Below are 19,297 nucleotides of genomic sequence, written 5' to 3'. Positions count from 1 at the left end.
ATTATAGCATAGTTATAAGGGCGCTTTCGGGGGCACAGGCGAAAGCAATTAAATTCGGTTTAATTACGACGCATTTTTGTTTCGGCCAGGATGCGAGGAGGTCCGGCCAGGATGTTTGTTAATTTCAACGCCTCATGCGGCTCGGTCGGCTCTGATAAAATGGCAGACAAACGCGCAGAGCCGGAAAATTTTTGTGACCAATTTCGTCGTCACCGTCGTCGTCGTATTCGTCGCTGCTGTCCTGAATGTCCTGCATGTCCTCCTATCCCCACCCCCGTCCCCGTCCCCGTCCCCCTCCACACATCCTTTGCTCGTTTTGCATGCGCAGCATTTGCTGGCGGAGATTGGCAGCAGATACACTGGGAAAAAAGTATAGAAAGTAACACCCTAAAAATATTGTCATTCTTTGAACTTTTGCTTATATTAATCGATTTTTATTGGTGTTTTTTGTGGGCTCTTAGTTAATTTAGAATGAAGTCAAAGTGTTTTAGAAGAAGTGAACTTTTTTTCCTTTTTTATATCTTAATGTAATTAGTTGTGTAGTTATTAAAAGATTTCAAATAGTTTCCCAATTTAACTTGTTATTATATTAATTATTTTATTCACCTCTTTTTATTTAACTTTAAGCATAATTGTTTTTAAATTTGTTGTCTTTAAGTCATTGGAAAAAAAAATAAGTCTTCTATTTCTATGCTAACTTTAGTTAATTAATATGTTAATTAACTAAAAATGCATGGTCCTGTATTACAGTTACATAGAGTATATGAAGTATAAAATTCTCAATTTGTATTTTTTTTAGTGTCTGGAAAGGGGACCGGGTCGGGCATGTTTATCTGCACGCAGACAGATACGCCGCCTGTCGAGGATGAGCAAAAGGATGCAAGGAGCAGTAGTGCCAGTCGCAGCAGGAGAAGTAGGATCAGGAGCAGGAGCAGGAGGAGGAGCAGGACCTGGAGCTGGAGCAGTGTGTGCAAATGTTGTGCGAGCCATTAATCACACGATTTCATGAATACATCAGCCAGTGAGGCGCAGAGTCAGCCAGACGATGTCACCAAGGCTGGGACAAGTACTCACACACACCCAGACAAAAAGACAGACAGACGGACAGACACACCGAAGGACACACACATGCCCAACATAAACGCAACAAAACGAAATGACTCAAAAATCTTATTTTCAGCTCATGTTGTGCTCGTTTGTTATTTTTTGCTCCCATCGAATTGGAAGGCTGAAATGGGGAGATTTCCCGATGGGTTGTGTGGATTTCTGGGTGGCAACTGAAAAGCCGCCGCACATGCGACCAGTGCAAAGTAGAAATGCAAAGTCCGAAAGGGTTAAGGCGGGTTCCCGAGCCTCCAGTTGCATTAATGACGTCGGTCGAAAAGGGCGGAGAAATGGGGAAACCATGGCACACGGATGGCCAACCAGGAAAGGGACCACCAAAAGGAATCAGGAGCACTGATGGCATGTGCAAGTCGAAGTCGAAGCCAGTCACTCAAACTGGCTGCGGCTGCGACTGTCAGTGGATCCGTCTGGTTTGGTCAGCAATTCCTACTCCGACTCCTTCTGTCCTGAAAATTCATCCTTTATCCAATACTTGTTGTTAGTGAGCATTTGGTTGTCAAACGCAAACCACTAAGTCCTCGTTTTTGCCTTTACTTGGTACTGATGAGTGGATAGGGGGATTGAATTTGCATCTTATAAAATTTTACGAACTTAGGGACAAGCCAAAAAATGTATTAGGAAATTTCATAAGTAGTTTGATTAGTAATAGTTTATTTTATTTCATTTATTTGCAACTTATTTATTTATTTAAGCATATATTTATTGCAGCAGAAAAACATTTTTGAGAAAATTCTAAATTTAAAGGTACCTATTGTAAATACTGATATTTTTCCTATTACTTTAGAATAAGTTACTGTCTGGCAGAAAAAATAATAATTAAAACAAGAAGTTTCACAGTATAAGAATTTTGCTCCTTCTATCTTATCTGAAAATTTTAAATAATATAAGTAACAAAATTTATAATAAAACATATTTGTCTCTTAAAGTGTTGTGTATATTAATTTTGTTCCTCAAAAAATTAATTTTCCTCTTATCACACTCATTTTCAGTTATTTGGAAATTTCAGCGGCTCTGAACATTCATGAGCTGCCGAAAAGAAACTAATTAAGCATGCAGAGTTTGGGAAACTTTTGGTTTTTGTTTCTTTTTCTCGGGTTTGGCTGTCACCTTGCGCGCAGCAAGTTACGCCAATTTGGCAGCTCATTTGCGAAAAATCCCTGTACACATTCATGCTGATAAACATGCCAAGGAAGTTTTAAATACGAGTACAACAGCAGCGGCAGGAGGCAACAATCCTTTCGCTTTATTGCCACACACTCGCCGAAACACTCATTTCCGCAGGAGACAAAGTTTTCTTTGGCGGCTTTAAAATAAAGTTTTTTATATTTTTAATTAGATGCACATGAGGTTTTACTTAGCCAAACTTTTGACATCCTGCCCACACAAACGGGCGCACATACACACGGTTATGGCATCTTTAATGCCCGGTCATATTCAACGAGCTTTTGCACTTTGCATGCGCCACTTCCGCCTTCTCCGCCCCCCCCGCTTTCCCACCCAATTTTCCACCCACTTTGCCACCACCCCATTTGGCTGCAACTTCCGTGCCCGTTGCGCCAAAAACTTTTCCAGCTCGGAACAACAAAAGTGGTAACAACAAAAGCAGAGCTGAAATTTTTACAGACTTATACATCCTGACACATTCCATGCCCCCGACTTTAGTTGCAGTTCTTCCTGCCCTGCATTTCATTCTTTTTTTTCCGTTAATAATTTGGCATATCAACAAAAGTTTTCCACCCAAAAGGAAAACAATCCAAAGCTGAAATTACTTGAAATCGGCTTAGGGAAAGGTGCCCAGTTAGCGGAAAGCTGAGAACTTTCCTTTAGCCACGTTGCAGGTAAATGTCAAAATTGATGCCACTCAAAATGCGAAAAACTTTACGCCGCCTGCAAAATTTAGTTGCTCCTCTCATCTGCCGTTGTGTTTGTTGCTAATTTTTCGTATTTCCCCGAAATGTCCGAACCAACAAAATCAGACAAAAGTTTCGCATTGTTCCGTCCTCGCATACTATATAGTTCGGTGGCGAAACCTTGGCAACCCGTAGCACAATTAGCCGGGCCAAAACAGAGCAGACCAAGCTGTGGAAAAGCGGGGAAAATCAGAGAAAAGCAGGCACAGTTGGCAACATGGCTTTGGGCCTGGGCTTAGCCTAATTATAAAAATGAGACGTCAGCGTCACATTTTCGGGGGCTGCCGGTGAAGGCTGGATGGGAAAAAGGGGCAGAAGGGTTGCGTTAGCAGCCGCATGGAGAAATTTTAAATTGAATCAACTTGAGTGCTCATAAATTTTTCTAGGGCTTGCGGTAAGGATTTTGCATTGCGTCACTTGCAGTCCCTTTTGCGGCTCGGGGGGTGGGCTCAGGTTCAGGTGGGAGTCGGTCCCAGGATCCAGGATCCAGGACTCAGGCTCAGGCTCAGACGCAGACTGATACTGATGCTGACATTGCGGCAACTTTCTGTTACAGATACATAGTGGAAAGCAACAGCACACCCGCAAAAATTCGATGTAAATCTGGTTAACATATATTTTCTTCTTGGGAATATTTTTATTTATTAATTTTATTTTGAAATGTCAGATATGTGTACAAAATAAATAAATTTGTTATATCTTTAATGCGATTTTATTTGTATTGCTTTATTATTAAATTTAACTAAAAATAGCTAATAAAACAACAACATTTGTCTTAAGATAAAAGATACTTCGACTATTTTAAAACTACATTTTTGTGCTAATATCCTACTTGAAAAAAATTTTAAGATTTTATTTTGGTACAATTTTTGTATTTAATTATATATACAAAATTTTATGATGAAATAGGCCTACTCCTGCTTTTCACTTTAAGAATAAAATATTAAAATATTATGTACATGACCAGAGAATTCATATTTCTGTACAACATACCAATACTTATAATGTATTTCAATCTTTAAGTGTAGTTTTAGTTGCACTTGGATTGCGGCTGGAGTATCCTTTTAAAATATCCAGCGCTATGAAGTTCAAGCTTGCTAATTGCAAGTTTCGGCGGAATATTTCCGAGAAACCCAATTAACTTGTCTGTCAATCATCAGCCAGTCTCATTGCTGCTGCCAGGCTTGCACACAAATTAATTACTCTCTTCATTTTTAAATATTCGCCGAAGATTTGCTCCAGCAGAGGCAAAGTCCCAAACAATGAATCCCAGGACTCTGGCAGCAATTTAAGGTAATCAAAAAGGGCAAAAAGGCAACAAGCTGAGAAGCGGAGAAACAAAGCAAACGTTGACAACACCCACACATAGAAGACACGCAGCGTGTCGCGGGGTAATTTAAATTTTAATTTTAATCTTAATCTCTTAATGCGAAATAAAATGCCGCACACTGGTGCCCCACCAGCCGCAGTCGAGCACGAACCGCATTCCGGATTCGGAACGAGGACCCGGGTGTCCTTACGGCTCGGAGTATGGAGCATCACCGCAACTTCCTCCACGTCCCCCACCCCTCTCCCCTGCAGATATATACGCAAGTACGGTCTTATCTAGACAGTCACAGTTGGCTTCTAATTTACATTTGCTCGCTCGCCTTCTTTCTTTCCCTCGGAATTTGACTTTGCCGTTCTCGCTTTTCCTTTTCTTTAAAAATTGTTATTTATGGCTTTTGGTCTGCAAATAACTTCATCAAATTAGAATCTACGGAGACAGTTGCCCCATATGAAGAAAGGGGCCGGGGGAAAAAAGTCGCTTTAAATATATAAATTCAATCCGAAGTGATATTTTAAATTGTTTTGGGTATAACTGTGCTCAATTCTGCAGGGAGTTTATACAATTTTAAAGTTCCATTTGGTTTATTTACAATGAGTTAAGCTTCACGAATCGACTACATACTCCAAAATAATTTTTTAATTATATCTTAACAAAGAAAATTCTAAATAAACGTTAGAAATACATTTTTAATCGCTCTTCCCTTTATTTATGTACTAAGGAAATACCAAACCATGAATGGTTTTAGAAAATATTTTGTTAACTCAAACAACATTTTAACAAATTGTTGATGTGAACAAAGTGAGTGTTTGAATTTATTTCTCAGATGTGACTCGATGAAAAAATAACTACAAATATATTTTCACTATTCTTTATCACTTCTTCTTTATGCTTCCAAACAAAAGTTTTCAACTGTTACAGTTCAAGATACGAACGATATCGAAATTGCTTTTAATACTCCCGCATCAGCCGCACTTTGGCCCATCAAGAGGACACTTAATTGTGTGAAAAAGAAGCCCAAAGGCTGCAGACTTGATGGGACTATCTGTGTGGTGAGGCATATGTAACCCCAACCGAATGGGGGACCCAACCCGAAGCAATCCCCCGAATCCCGGTTGCTTCTACTGCAGATCCAGAGTTAAGCCGGAGCACTTACCCGGCCGCAAATTAAACAGGAAACGTCATGCATTTTGCATTCGATTTTGTCCAGCAGGAACATCCTCGTCCATGCCATTTGCCATCCCATCCCCCAACCATAATTGTATTAGATATCGGAGTGGCTATTCGAGCTCGAGCCTCGAGTCTTGGCTTTATACAAATGGTCATATTTAATTCGTTCTGCTGGCTATCGAAAAAATGGAAACCCCCATATGTAGATACGCACATATGCGTGCATCTCCACCTGCTCTGTGTGGGCATTGTACTAAATCCCGTGTCTAATCTGTGGCAATAATGCCGCATATAAAAAGATAAAGTTTCGCAGTGGACAATGTAGGTAAGGTGACCATAAACTTGTATGATTTGTTTTATGGCCAACCGAGGACGTTATTATTGCTAAAAGGCACGCCCCTTCATTGTCCTGCCCTTACTTTTCCTTTATTTTTTCCTCCCGCTTCATTTCCACCCATTTCAGGTAGCGAGTAGTCCTTTGGGTATTGAAGATATCTGAAAGAATGCCGGAATGGGGGAGGGAGTGTGGGGGGGCGGGGGAAGTCAATAAAGCATAATGTGAGCACGTTTTTAATTGGCGCCCGCTGAAAGCTGGAAAAACAGGGACTGCATCCTCCGTGCTGACCAGAAACCAATTAGCGCCAGTTCCCGCCAACATCCTTCGTCCTCCACGTGTGCCAGTATTGGTGGGAGTGAATTGGGAAATGGGAAGTGGAAGTGGAAGTGAGGGTGACTGACTGGCAGGGTCTAATTACGCTTCAATTGCGCCACTTGCATTTAGATCGCTGAATTATGGAAATTTTTGCAAGGCGCATTTCTTACGCTACGTGTGTCGATGTCTATGGCCATGTATTTGTGTGCCTACACGGAAGGAAAAAACGGCTACTTAAAATCACAAAAACTATTCCATTAGTCTTAACGACTTGAAGTATACACTACTGTAAATATGCATTAAATAGGTATTTATATAAAATCACATTTTTAGTTAGATTAATACATTTTGTTCTTAAAAGTACCTCACAAAAACACTTTTTAATGCCAATCAACTTACAAATATAAAATGCTAAAATTATACAAATCTAATGTACAAATATTTTGTTTTTATATATGGCATCTAACACTAGGACTATTAAATGAAATAAAAATAAGAATGTAAGTGATTTTATTTTTATATTTGTAAACTTAGCTCTTACATTATTTAAATTTAACTTCAAAAAGTTTAATTTAAAGACACTCCAATCAGCGCCAATTCTGATTAAATTAATTAGAATTGGAAGTATACATTCGGTAGTGATAGATTTAGATTAGTTGATAGATTTTCATAAAAAATGTATAAAGATTTGATATTATTATTCTCGATTGTAATTACAGCCATATTTTTTCTCAGTATATCGGCATGCGTGTGTATGTTTTAGTATGGCGGGCAATTTTAATTTCAAATTGACAAAGCGCAATTAGGCAACCGTCTGTCCCAGAACTGCCCCTTCCCGAAACTGCGCCCCTGGCCAAATTCAGGACCAATCCCCGGCTAAGGACTCCTGGCCTTAATGTATTTTATTGACGCTGCCGAGGTTATTGCATTGGGCATAAATTAATTTCACGACGCGTAAATTGAGCAGTTTTTGACACAGCACCCCCAACTTTTTCCTTTTTCCTTTTTCCCACCCACAAAGCCAATTATGTGGAGCTGTATTTCCTTCTATTTCTCTTTTTTTTTCGGGCCGTGTCCTGGCCTGGTGACAATTTCGCCGCTGCTTACCTAAGATTTTCCCTGTCGTAATTGTGTGCCACACTGCAAACCATTAATTCTCGTTAGCGTCCGAAAAGGCAGGAACAACAAGCAAAAGCAATAACATCGAGGGCGGGAGGGGGGTGGTTGGTCAGCAGCTTGTCAGCTTCTTGGCTTGGTTTTCATATTAATTTAGTTGATTTTTGTGTGAATTAATTAGGCAAAAGGTGAAAATGAAGATGAATGTTTTAATTAGGCCGGGCAGGTGAATGGCGGTGTGGGTGTGGAATGAAACGACGCGGATTTGAATGTCGCACAAAGGCAGCGCCCATTCCCCCAGAAGCAGTAGTCGTGCAACACTTTAAGGACCTTTAAAAGGACAATCCGGAATCGGGTGTTCGGCCGCCCTTCGCCGGCAAGGGACACCAGTAGAAAATCCCCGGCAAAGGCTTAAGCGATGTCTGACAAAACACCTGAGACATTCAATTATATCGCCACGCGCGGCACCAGAGCTGCAAAAAGGAGCAGGAGCAGGAGCAGGAACAGGAGCTGGAGCTGGGAAATGGAATGGAGGCACAGGCTGTGGCTGAAGGCGAAATGGAGCTGGAGCTGGAGGAACAGCCAGGAGACAAAGAGTCCGCGCTTTGTTGGCTTATGGAATTGTCAACCAACTGCGCTAGCAAGTGGAGAAAATTTTTAAAATATATATTTATATATAAATTTATATATAAAGGATGTTTCAGAAAATAGGCTGGTTACTATATGCCCTAAAAGCAATAGATTTTGGCCCTTTATTTAGGTTCAACAAATTAAGAAGATATAATCTGCATATTTGATTTTAAAACCTTTTAGTTATTTATAAAAAATATACATCTTCTTTTATTTTTACTCAGCTTATTAATTTACTCCTTGACCCAAAACGAAATTAAAAAAAAAGAATTTATATAAATACCAAAAATGTATTGTGATGAAAACAAATGAATTGATAGTTCAAAATAGTGATCTATTTAAAAAAAACCAAACAGAATAAAACATTATATTTTAAAAATGCGATCTAAAAATGTTGGTTAGGAAAATCAAGTAATAGCTTTTTTTAAATACAAATTAAGGCACAAGACTCTCTATCTTTTTCAGGGAATTCGCTAGTCGTTGAGTGTTTCTATGCCCCACGGAACACTAAGCTCGGCCAGAGCCTTTTGGAAAGAAAAACAATAATAATTTGCTTGGTGGCTTGCAAAAATTGTTAACTGCAGCAGCAATGGCATGCGCTTGAGATGGGGATTTCGGTTTAATAAGCGCCAGACGAACCCGACCAGCTGCGTCTTCAGTTCTCAGCCTTTTTCCTCGGACTGGCAACTGCCGAAGGGGATGGCGATGAAAGTGGTTGGGCGCCGTTCAGTGGGTGTCAGAGGTTGTCATAATATTTAGCATACTTGGCCAAAAGGAATGTCGATGAACTGGCAATGAGATTGGACCAGAAATTCAGCGAGAATCGTGCGGGAATGCGGGGAGTCCCGCATCCAGCCCAAAAATGTGTGCTATGATAAATTTGAGAAGAACCAGAACTGGAACACGCTTTATGCCCTTTTAATCTGTTGTTAAGTTATGTTTTCCGGCCGGGATACATTTCAACAACTCCCATAAAGTTGCTCAATGGCTTGTCAATGTCGGGAGTAAAGTTTGTCGAGCAGGAGCAGGGGAGACATTAATAGAGCATCTGGGTGTAACTGAGGCAAGTTTATGTTGGGCAGCTTAAAGTCCTGCAGCAAACCCCACATAATTCTCCACACCCAAAGGGTCCGAGCGAGAAGTGTCCCCAAAAAGCTCATTCATACAACATTTAAACAGCAAACTCCCACACACACACACACACACGAGGGCACATCAACCTTTGGCAGTCAGCGTAATCGCTTTCAACCACTTCAACGGCCATTTTGGGTTACGTTACACTCTCTTTGTGTGTGTGTGTGTGTGTGAATGGGAATCCCCAAACCCACATACACTCAAACGAGGATACAAGGACAAACAAGCAGACATACCTTTATCGCTTCAAAGCACAGAAGCCGTGCTGAAGAGTGGAAGATTTATGGCGGATGTTGGAATTTAATGAAATTGCAAAACGAAAATGTAACAAACTCGACTCGGGAGTGAAAGGGATGCCACTCACACACGCACAAAATGGCGGCAGAGGACAAACAACAGCTGCTGCTAGGATACCCCAAAACACACACATACACAAAAACACTCATTCACCTTCCACACTGAGACGAAAAACTATAACAAAACAAGTGATCATATCAATAATTTAAAAATGATTGGTTTCGACACCTTCCCTTATTTAAATGAATTCGGTAATATTAATCTTAAGCTAACAATATTTACAAAAAATAATTAATTTTTAAAAACGTACTACTTTAACTTCATACCATATTTACGATTACCAAAAAAAATAATTGTCTGCATCTTGTTTAAAACCAACTTAAAATAACTCTGAAATAGTTGGAGACTACTGAAGCATAACATATATTAGACAATTAAAAAATTCACTAATCTTAAAAGAAAGCTGTATTTGTTCTCCGTGTATAGCTTTCCCTTCACTGCTCTTCCAAATGCTTGTTTTTGCCTTCAGCCATCAACCCTTTTTGCTTGGTTTCGCTTCTGTTTTTTGTTTAGATTGCTTCTGTGACATTCGCCAGCTCGTTTTTCTAATTTGAATAGCCAACATTCGGGGGCTGAGTCAGCTTTAAGTTCCGCCTGCAGGATACTGCACCTCTAAAACCCAATTCACCCGTCCCAACAACACTGTTTTAAAACTCCCGCACACACGCAGTGCATTAACACGCACTTGAAAAGTGCAATCTGGCCGCAATTGGAATGAATACCCGGCCGCGAAATGGCGGCGGGTGATAAAACACGTTTTAATATCAGCGGCCGACCTGCACGAAGCCATTGACAATGGACCTCGTCCGGGATCAGGACTACAGCCCCTGTATATCCCTCCCCCGAAGCCCCCATGTCCTTGCCCTGCAAATGTTGCACATAACGTTTTACAAACTTTCGGTTAACTTGGCTGGCAGGCACAAGGACGCTGCAGGCGCTGTTAAAATTCAATGAATTGAAATTGTAAAGCGCGTCGCGACGCCACAGGATATGGCCCACACACACACACACACACACAGACAAATCAACAGACGTACATATACAGACGGAGAAATTCGAGTGTGGCTGCACTGTGCCTAAAAGTAGGGTTTCTAAAACCCAAAATGTTTGCTATAAAAAATGCATTTTTTATTTAGCAAACAAAAATTGTTATTATGTGCAATTTGTCTTCGTAAATTTGAGTGCTTATTAGATGCATTCGAAAGATAATTTAAAATCCAGAGTTTGGTCCATAAATTAAACACTTTTTTATCATTTTTTTTATAAAGAATAACATAGCATTCATAAAAGTTTTTACCTAGTCTTGAATTGTAAAATATTGTACCGGAAAATATGTTTTTATCTTATTAAATAGCAAATTGGAAGGATATCATATATGACTTATATTTTTTGGTATTTTATACAAATGTAGCTGCCTCTCTTGACAATATTTTACTGAACCTAATATAATTTTTTCCAGTGCTGGCGTGTGCAGTTCAAAGCCACGGCCATGACTGACTCAATGTCTGTGTCTGCCCGCGTGTCTGCATCTGTGTTTGTGTCTGCAACACCGGTAATTACCGCCACGTGACAATGGAAATTACCAGCAAACACCGCAGGCAGCCGAAGGACCCAGTATCCAGTATCCAGATCCTTAAAGCCATCGCTGGTCTGGCGGCGTAAATATTTAAGCGCAAGAGCAGTTCGGACCATCAGGACCAGGCTCACATTGGGTGTCAAAAGCCATTGCTTTGGAAGATCTACGACCTGCGCCTAAATGACTCGACTTGGCCAAGTCGAGGACACTTTATGTAAGTCACAGTCGCAGGACAAAGAAAATGGGAACGGGGGGCAAAGCGATGGAAGATGGCAGCATGTCCAGTGGCAGTCGAGAAAAGCGAGAATTTAGCTGCAATTTGTGAGGCAGGGATGCAAAGTCGAAGCTTTCGGAGAAAAATTAACAGGATGAAGTTACCAAAGTATCAAACATTCTTTTCACTATTTGTTTGTCACATACAACAGAATCTTATAGATCTTAATTTCAATTATAATTTTTTTTTAAATTCCGATGTATTAAAATAAGAAGTCGGAAGCAAAGTAATTAGATGCTTGTTTATATTACATTTTGTAATTAGAATTTATAATTTGTTGGCTGAATAAATTTATAATTAAAAACTCTGTTCTTTTCAATCCGACATTTATCCATATTTTACTAAGAGTTAGTAGAATATTAAAATATAATAAAAAATAGTTTTATTTTCGATGAGTACCAAATCTCTGCATCCCTGGCCTGCATCAGTTGCTGCAGCTACCCACCGGCCACGCCCCTTAGTCCTTGGGCAGCTGGCCCATCAGTGGAGCTCGTAAATAAATCAATGAGCAGTTTGGTATTATATCCTGCGCCTCGGAGTCACTGCCAGCGCCAAAGAGGAGGAGATTGCCTTTTTTTCTGGGGCATAAATTTGTGCGACTTGGCCAGGACTCGGACTCGTACTCGAACTCATACTCGGACTAGGACTAGGACTAGGACTCGAACTCAGGCTGAAAGCAATGTCCGAAAGTCGGGGCCAGGACCAAGGCTCGTCACTGCTGACGTATGTTTAGCTTGAGTGGATTTTATTGTGACAGCGTCAGGATTTACTAGAGACAGCAACTGGAACTGGCATTCAGTAATGAGAGACACAGGACACTATCCCCTCGGAACCCCCTCTCACTGTTTGGTCATTGGATTTTGTTTAGTTTATGCACTCGCCCGTAATTAATTTGCGCAATTCTCGCAGCTCAAGCAAATTTATTGAGTGCATACACAGAGTTACCTAAAAATACATTTTTTAAAATTAAATTACACAGTGTATTAAAAACAATATATTTTAAAACCAGGTTTTCATCAATAAATCGCTGATATACAAGTAATTCTCATTTATTCAATTTTAAAGAATGAACAAAAAAACATGAATAAAATATATCACCAAGTATCATAAAAACGTAAAAGTATTGTATTAATTTTTTTGGAATTATATAACCCTTAAAATAAGTTAGAGAAAATAAGTATAAATTAAATAAAATGTAAATATCAATTATAATTTAGCTTTTGATATGCAAAATAAAACCAAAGTCTAATGAAATCAATTTTAAAATAAGTTTAAGACAACACAATTTATGGAGTGCACTACAGCGTTGCGCATACGACAGGGATCCCTGGGGGAAATGGGGAAATCAATGCTAAAATATGCAAATTTTTATTTCCGCGACAATTTCAATTTAACGACAACCAAGACGACGACAACGAACCATTTTCTATTAACATTGGCTTGCCTTTCTTTGTCTCTTTTTTTTTGTCTCTGCGTGGGGAAAATTACTCTCCGCAGAGCCGTTAACGACGCCCCACCGCCTGTAAGCTGGTGGGTGGGAAAACTGGTTTTCCGAAAATAAATCGTAAGCTGGAGCGGTGCCACGCATTGAGCCATTCAACGGATCATTATGCGTGTGCCCGCGTTATGGGGCCTCAAAGTGTCGTTCGTGGGTTTGGTGGGTCTTCAGTGGGATTCGGGGGATGGGGATTGGACCAGGGGGTCAGGTTGACGAAGGTTTCTCGAAGGTGAGGCTCAGGGGGATTTAAACGCACATTCGAACTTCTATTTGCATGAGGCTTAAGAGGGTTAGCGGACAGTTGAACTGCGAAAGCGAATAGAGCTAAGGATAAGGTTAATATTTTCTTGATCTAAAATTTCAAAATATTTTAAAGTAACTTACAAATCATATATATTTAATATCTTTCAGTACTGTGTTTATTTTAAAGCAAACCTTATATATATACACTTGGCTAAACAAAACTTGACTTGATTTAACAAACAAAATATTTATAATCAATAATTATTATTAATCGTCAATAGGAATTCCAATGTTTTTTCCAAAATGATTTGTTACAATTTTGCTAATCTTTTCCATTTATGATTATGATTGTTTTTCTGATTTAAAATCACTTTATGATTTTAATTCCTGAGTAAATCTCCTAAGAAGAACAAATTTATTTACTTAGTTATTTCGCAGTTCAAATGTTTCCCACCACAAACCATTTACTCTATTCGGTTTAAAAGCTCGCACAAATTGTCAACTGTCAAGAGCGTGTTTCCCAGTCGAATTGTCGGATTAATTGCTACCACTAAATATAGAACGCATTAGTACAATTGAATTATTTATTATTTATTGACAGTTTCCTCGAGATGTAAGTCCTGGCCAACTAGTTCTGAGCTTAAGCTGCTCCTCGTATGCACAAGCCAGTAAAGGTCCATCCCCCCCCTCACAATATATGTAGTTTTCCCTTTTTGGAGCACACAACTCCATCCCCACAACCGAGCTGCAAGATTTATAGCAGCGGACTAGAGGGAAAACTCATGGGAAAATAACTTTAGCGGAAAAGTGCCGACAAAATACAAGAAAATGCTTAACCAACAGAACGCGGAAAGCAGAAGGCCTTTAGCCAGCAGGCCAGGACCACGACCAGGACCCACTTACAAGGATGCGAGTGCCAGGGAACCACCCAAGTGGCTGCTCCCTCCGGATTCGCCGCCTTCGAGCCAGAAACTTCATGAATTTAATTACCGAATTTTTTCGCTGTAATTACGAAATTCTTTTGGCCGAAAGTGGAATTTTCATTTAATTTTCATTAAAATATTTCTGCTTGTAAGTGTTTACAAAATATGTGTGCTTGGTTTCTCCCGCTCCCGATTTTCTTTCTATATCCAATCCAACCATTCACAGTCAACGTTTATAGTTGGAGATCGAAAAAGACCTGAAGAATTTGGTTGAAAACATTTGATATTGAAAGTTAATAACAAAAAAGTCAAAGATGCGGACAATATATAGCACTTTTTAAAAATTTTAAAAATTAAAATATATATATTTTTAGAACTTCCTCGATTTCTTTAATATATTAAACATGAATTAAACAAGTTTTAAAAGAATTAACATATTGGACTACTACTTTTGTGTATAAGCTTAAGTAATTTAAATCGGGTAAATTATCTACTGAGGACTGCTACCGACGAATTTGGCTCTATTTACGGCCCACACTCGGTGGCAATGCAATTATTCAGTTATTGACCCACAAAGCCGCAAAGCGTCGGCAGAGGAACGGAATCAGAAGCAGGAGCATACGCAGACGGAGGCGATGAATTTGTTGTTCCAGCAATTGCATTGTCTTCACCTGTGCATTATTAACCCGACCACGATAAGCTCATAATGAGGCCGAGCTAATTTCTTACGGCTGAACCGACTTTGCCAGCCTGTCCCCAAATGTGCGGCCGGACATAGTCCTTTTGCGTGTTTATCTGGGCAGGAAGACATATGCATTCTCCGTAATGTATAAAGCGTCTTAAAGACTTAATTATGCTTCACTTTGTACGATAGTGTTAATCTCTCAAAAATGTTGACAAGCTAAAATATATCATAAATAATTGAATTTGAGTGACAATTATAATTAATAATCCATATAAAGCAACAAATATATATATTTATATATTATAGTTAAATAAAAAATATATAACAGACAAAAATTTGTTAATAAAATATTGTATTTTTATTTGGCGCTTTGAAATTAAAATTCAAAACGTTTCCTAATAAGACTAGCGGGTTAATTCCGAACTAGCCATCCCGCCGCTGGCCGCCAGGTGGCGTGTAGTTTACAACACTAAACTAAGTAGCAGATGAAGTGCTGCCGGATCGTCCAACTTAACACAACGGAAATTTTCGACACTGCTTGATCAGCTGTTTAACTATTAGACTATTCCTCCAAAACTTTATTTATTTATTTATATAATGCTAACTTAAAGTTAAAACTAGAAGCTATTGCTACTAGAGTTCTATAAAAGTTAAGCCGGAATAAATGAGTTAAAACATGACCGGTCGTGCAATTGCAGTAACGTGGCCGTGGAGGACCATGTGGAGAAGACGACTCCCAGTGACGGTGCGGCATGCCTCCACCACTGCCTCCAAAGGAGCTACATCCGCTCCTGCATCGGTGTCATCCACTCGTACCGATGAAACAAAAACGGATCCAGCAGCGCGTGCCACATTTCTGGAGAGGATTGAGCGGGGACCGGGATTCCAGGACTTCTTTACGGTCAAACCCGCTTCCAGACTGAAACTCAATGAGGAAGAGCATGTGGACACCAGTGTGCCCTACCTCAACTCCATCGATTTCAATGGAAATGACCGGAAAGTGCACTTTGAGGTCTATGGCTGCCAGATGAACACGAATGACACAGAGGTGGTGTGGAGTATTCTCCAGAAAAGTGGTTACTTGAGATGCCAGGAGCCCGAGGAGGCGGATGTCATCATGCTGGTCACCTGTGCGGTGCGCGATGGAGCGGAGCAGAGGATATGGAACCGACTGAAGCACCTGCGGGCCATGAAGAATAAACGCAGCCCGCGGAAACATCCGCTCCAGCTAACGCTGCTTGGATGCATGGCGGAGCGACTAAAGGAGAAGCTACTGGAGCAGGAGCAATGTGTGGACGTGATCGCCGGACCGGATAGCTACAAGGATTTGCCCCGACTCCTGGCCATCTCCCGGCATTATGGCAACTCCGCCATCAATGTGCTCCTTTCGCTGGACGAGACCTATGCGGATGTGATGCCGGTGAGGCTGAACTCAGAATCGCCCACAGCTTTCGTGTCCATTATGCGGGGATGTGACAATATGTGTACCTACTGCATAGTACCCTTCACCCGTGGACGCGAGCGTTCCCGACCGCTGGAATCAATTGTGGCCGAAGTCAAGGCTTTGGAGGAGCAGGGCGTTAAGGAGGTTACCCTGCTGGGTCAGAATGTCAACTCGTACAGGGACAGGAGTGCACAGGAGAGAGAAGATTCCCTGAATGCCACCCCGGTTCCTGGTTTCAGCACCGTTTACAAGCCCAAAACTGGTGGCACTCCCTTTGCAGAGTTACTCCGAGCCGTTGCTCAAGCTGTCCCCGAGATGCGCATCCGTTTTACCTCGCCGCACCCAAAAGATTTCTCGGACGAAGTGCTAAAGGTCATAAAAGAATACCCAAATGTGTGTAAGCAACTGCACTTGCCAGCGCAATCGGGCAACACGCAAGTTCTGGATAGGATGCGACGTGGTTACAGCAGAGAAGCCTATCTGGAACTTGTGCAGCACATCAGGCAAATCCTACCCAACGTGGGCCTATCCAGTGACTTCATCTGCGGCTTTTGCGGAGAAACGGAGGAGGAGTTCGAGGACACCGTATCCCTAATTGAGCAAGTGCAGTACAATGTGGCCTACTTGTTCGCCTACAGCATGCGGGAAAAGACCACAGCCCATCGTCGCTACAAGGACGATGTGCCATTAAGTGTGAAGAACGCGCGACTGCAGCGGATGGTGCAGGCTTTTCGAGAGGGAGCTACCCGGTTACATCGCAAAATGGAGGGCCAGGAGCAACTGATCCTCATAGAAGGCAAGAGCAAGCGCTCGGATGCCCACTGGTTTGGTCGCAATGATGCCAATATCAAGGTGATCGTTCCTGCCATGGATTTGCCCATTACTGGAGATTTCAGAACTAGCCGATCCTTTGGAGTAGGTGACTTTGTGACGGTACGCATTGAGGAATCGAATTCCCAGGTGCTCAAGGGCACTCCCCTCGAATTGAGCAGTATAACTGACTTCCATAGGCGACAATTTATACAATAAAACGAACTTTAATCGTACCTAGTCTCTGGTTGTTCTCCCATCACGTCTCCATGGAGGAGGACTCATCTTTCTTCTTCTCTGCTATCGCCTCGCTTCTGCCGTGATACTTCGCTATCTGGCTGCGATAGAACTGGAAGATATCCGCACTGGCCGCCCGGCAAAGGCACTCGATGTCGTTAAATTGGGCTATTTTGAAGGCTCCCTTTGTCTGCACCAGGAGCAGGTTTCCTTCCACAGAATCGAAAGCGAAGGTGAAGCTGGCACGCTGGTGGAGTGTTTCACTTTGATCTGGATCCAGTATGTAGTCCCCCTGCTCGTTGATGATGCAGTGGACGGCCGCAAAGCTGCTTTTTAGGGGCAGGCCGCCAATGAGCATGGCTAGACAAGCGGAGTTCACGGCACAGGCATCAATCTGTTGGTGGGAATAACCATCATTATAAAGTTTTAGGACTAAGTGTAGCTGTGGTGCATACGCTGCCGCGATCTTCCAGCTCCTGGATCTGCACGGACATCTTGGAACGCGGATGGGCCTCAGCCAGGAGCGCCAACTCCAGGACATCCCGAACGGCCGCCTCGCGAATCCGCTCCTTAACCTGGGGAAGTCCCGCTTTCGGCCGGTAGTTGCACTCCAAGTAGCTGCCGTCTATACTCAGGTTTTGGGTCTTCACCTCGATCGGGCCTAGAACTGCGGCTATAACTACTGTGGCACCTGAAATTGGCAAGACTTCTTAGCCGATTCTGGCCAAATACTAGTAATCAACTCCGGCATACCCTGGCTGTACATTACAGAACCATCGCATCGCGACAAAGGATTAAATTCGCAGTGCATCTGACGCAGCTTGTCCTTTTCAACGTCCACTTTCGCAGGTAAATTCATTTTATTTTGGAAAATTTAAAGAAAACAACGTGCGCGTGTAAAAACAATGCCGCTAAAATGCCAGTATTGGAAGACGGTATAAAACTTCTTAATCGAAAAATCGAAGGCCAGCTAACAATCGATTTCTACGAACTTTGGCGGGAAAAATATTATTTTAAATTTGAATGTGGTTCTATAACTAATATATTCTGTAAATTATACATTAGCAGAGGGTATTATAATTTCAGTCAAAAGTTTGCACCGCAGTGAAGGAGACATTTCCGACCCCATAAGTATAAATATCAAGCCAAGTCCGTCTGTCCATCCGTCCTTTTGTTACGCAAACTAGTCCCTCAGTTTTAAAGCTATCTGTTTGAAACTTTCCCGAAAGTTGCCTATTGCAGGTACAAGCCGGATCGGTCGACTATTATCTGCATTCAAAATTTTCAACTTAACGCTGATCAAACTTTTGATCCATTTTCATTTTCTAATTTTCCGATGAGTTGTTTAACGTTGACCCCAAAATTGGACTTCTAGAGTCCAAGCTTAAGCCGATTCCAAAGTGGCATACCTCTAAAGACTTGTGATTCGATTCTCTAAAAATCTGCATTCAAAATTTTCAATTTACCGTTGGTCAAATTTTTGACCCATTTTCATGTTAGTTATTTCTAATTTTCCGATGTCTTGTAAAAGAGTGATTCAAATTTGGACTTCGTGAGTCCATAACTTTTACAAACTTAAGCCGATTTCAAAGTGGCATACCTCTAAAGACTTGTGATTCGATTCTCTAAAAATCTGCATTCAAAATTTTCAATTTACCGTTGGTCAAATTTTTGACCCATTTTCATGTTAGTCTTGTAAAAGAGTGACTTAATATTGGACTTCGAGAGTCCATAACTTTTCCAAACTTAAGCCGATTTCAATGTGGCATACCTCTAAAGACTTGTGATTTCATTCTCTAAAAATCTGCATTCAAAATTTTCAATTTACCGTTGGTCAAATTTTTGACCCATTTTCATGTTAGTTATTTCTAATTTTTTGATGTCTTGTAAAAGAGTGACTTAATATTGGACTTCGAGAGTCCATAACTTTTCCAAACTTAAGCCGATTTCAATGTGGCATACCTCTAAAGACTTGTGATTTCATTCTCTAAAAATCTGCATTCAAAATTTTCAATTTACCGTTGGTCAAATTTTTGACCCATTTTCATGTTAGTTATTTCTAATTTTCCGATGACTTGCAAAGGAGTGACTTAATATTGGACTTCGAGAGTCCATAACTTTTCCAAACTTAAGCCGATTTCAATGTGGCATACCTCTAAAGACTTGTGATTTCATTCTCTAAAAAT

General features: G+C 40.9%; 2 protein-coding genes across 2 annotated transcripts; one reads left to right on the top strand and one right to left on the bottom strand.

Moving 5' to 3' along the window:
- The first annotated feature begins 15,153 nt into the window (after positions 1-15,153).
- LOC108040569 (CDK5RAP1-like protein) lies at positions 15,154-17,110 on the top strand. Its single transcript, XM_017118076.2, has one exon. The coding sequence runs from the start codon at positions 15,297-15,299 to the stop codon at positions 17,091-17,093; it is 1,797 nt and encodes a 598-aa protein (XP_016973565.2). The 5' UTR covers positions 15,154-15,296; the 3' UTR covers positions 17,094-17,110.
- On the bottom strand, positions 17,067-18,027 carry LOC108040570 (exosome complex component RRP46). Its single transcript, XM_017118077.2, has 3 exons — positions 17,865-18,027; positions 17,567-17,802; positions 17,067-17,505 (listed from the first exon to the last, which is right to left on the bottom strand). Exons 1-3 carry the CDS (start codon positions 17,968-17,970, stop codon positions 17,134-17,136), a joined length of 714 nt encoding a protein of 237 aa, XP_016973566.1. The 5' UTR covers positions 17,971-18,027; the 3' UTR covers positions 17,067-17,133.
- Between the last annotated feature and the right edge of the window lie 1,270 nt (positions 18,028-19,297).

Source organism: Drosophila rhopaloa, unplaced genomic scaffold (assembly GCF_018152115.1).
Source record: "Drosophila rhopaloa isolate 14029-0021.01 unplaced genomic scaffold, ASM1815211v1 contig_178, whole genome shotgun sequence".
Taxonomy (NCBI): Eukaryota; Metazoa; Arthropoda; class Insecta; order Diptera; family Drosophilidae; genus Drosophila; species Drosophila rhopaloa.
The sequence above is the reverse complement of the archived record's forward strand: the minus strand, read 5'-3'. Positions and strand labels throughout refer to the sequence as shown.

Bases quoted from the DNA above. Each gene is read 5' to 3' on its own strand.
- LOC108040569 (XM_017118076.2), top strand. From the start codon at position 15,297: ATGACCGGTCGTGCAATTGCAGTAACGTGGCCGTGGAGGACCATGTGG.
- LOC108040570 (XM_017118077.2), bottom strand. From the start codon at position 17,970: ATGAATTTACCTGCGAAAGTGGACGTTGAAAAGGACAAGCTGCGTCAG. The intron at 17,803-17,864 runs GTATGCCGGAGT...TGCCAATTTCAG, and splicing joins TTCTGTAATGTACAGCCAGG to GTGCCACAGTAGTTATAGCC. The intron at 17,506-17,566 runs GTATGCACCACA...TCCCACCAACAG, and splicing joins AGCTGGAAGATCGCGGCAGC to ATTGATGCCTGTGCCGTGAA.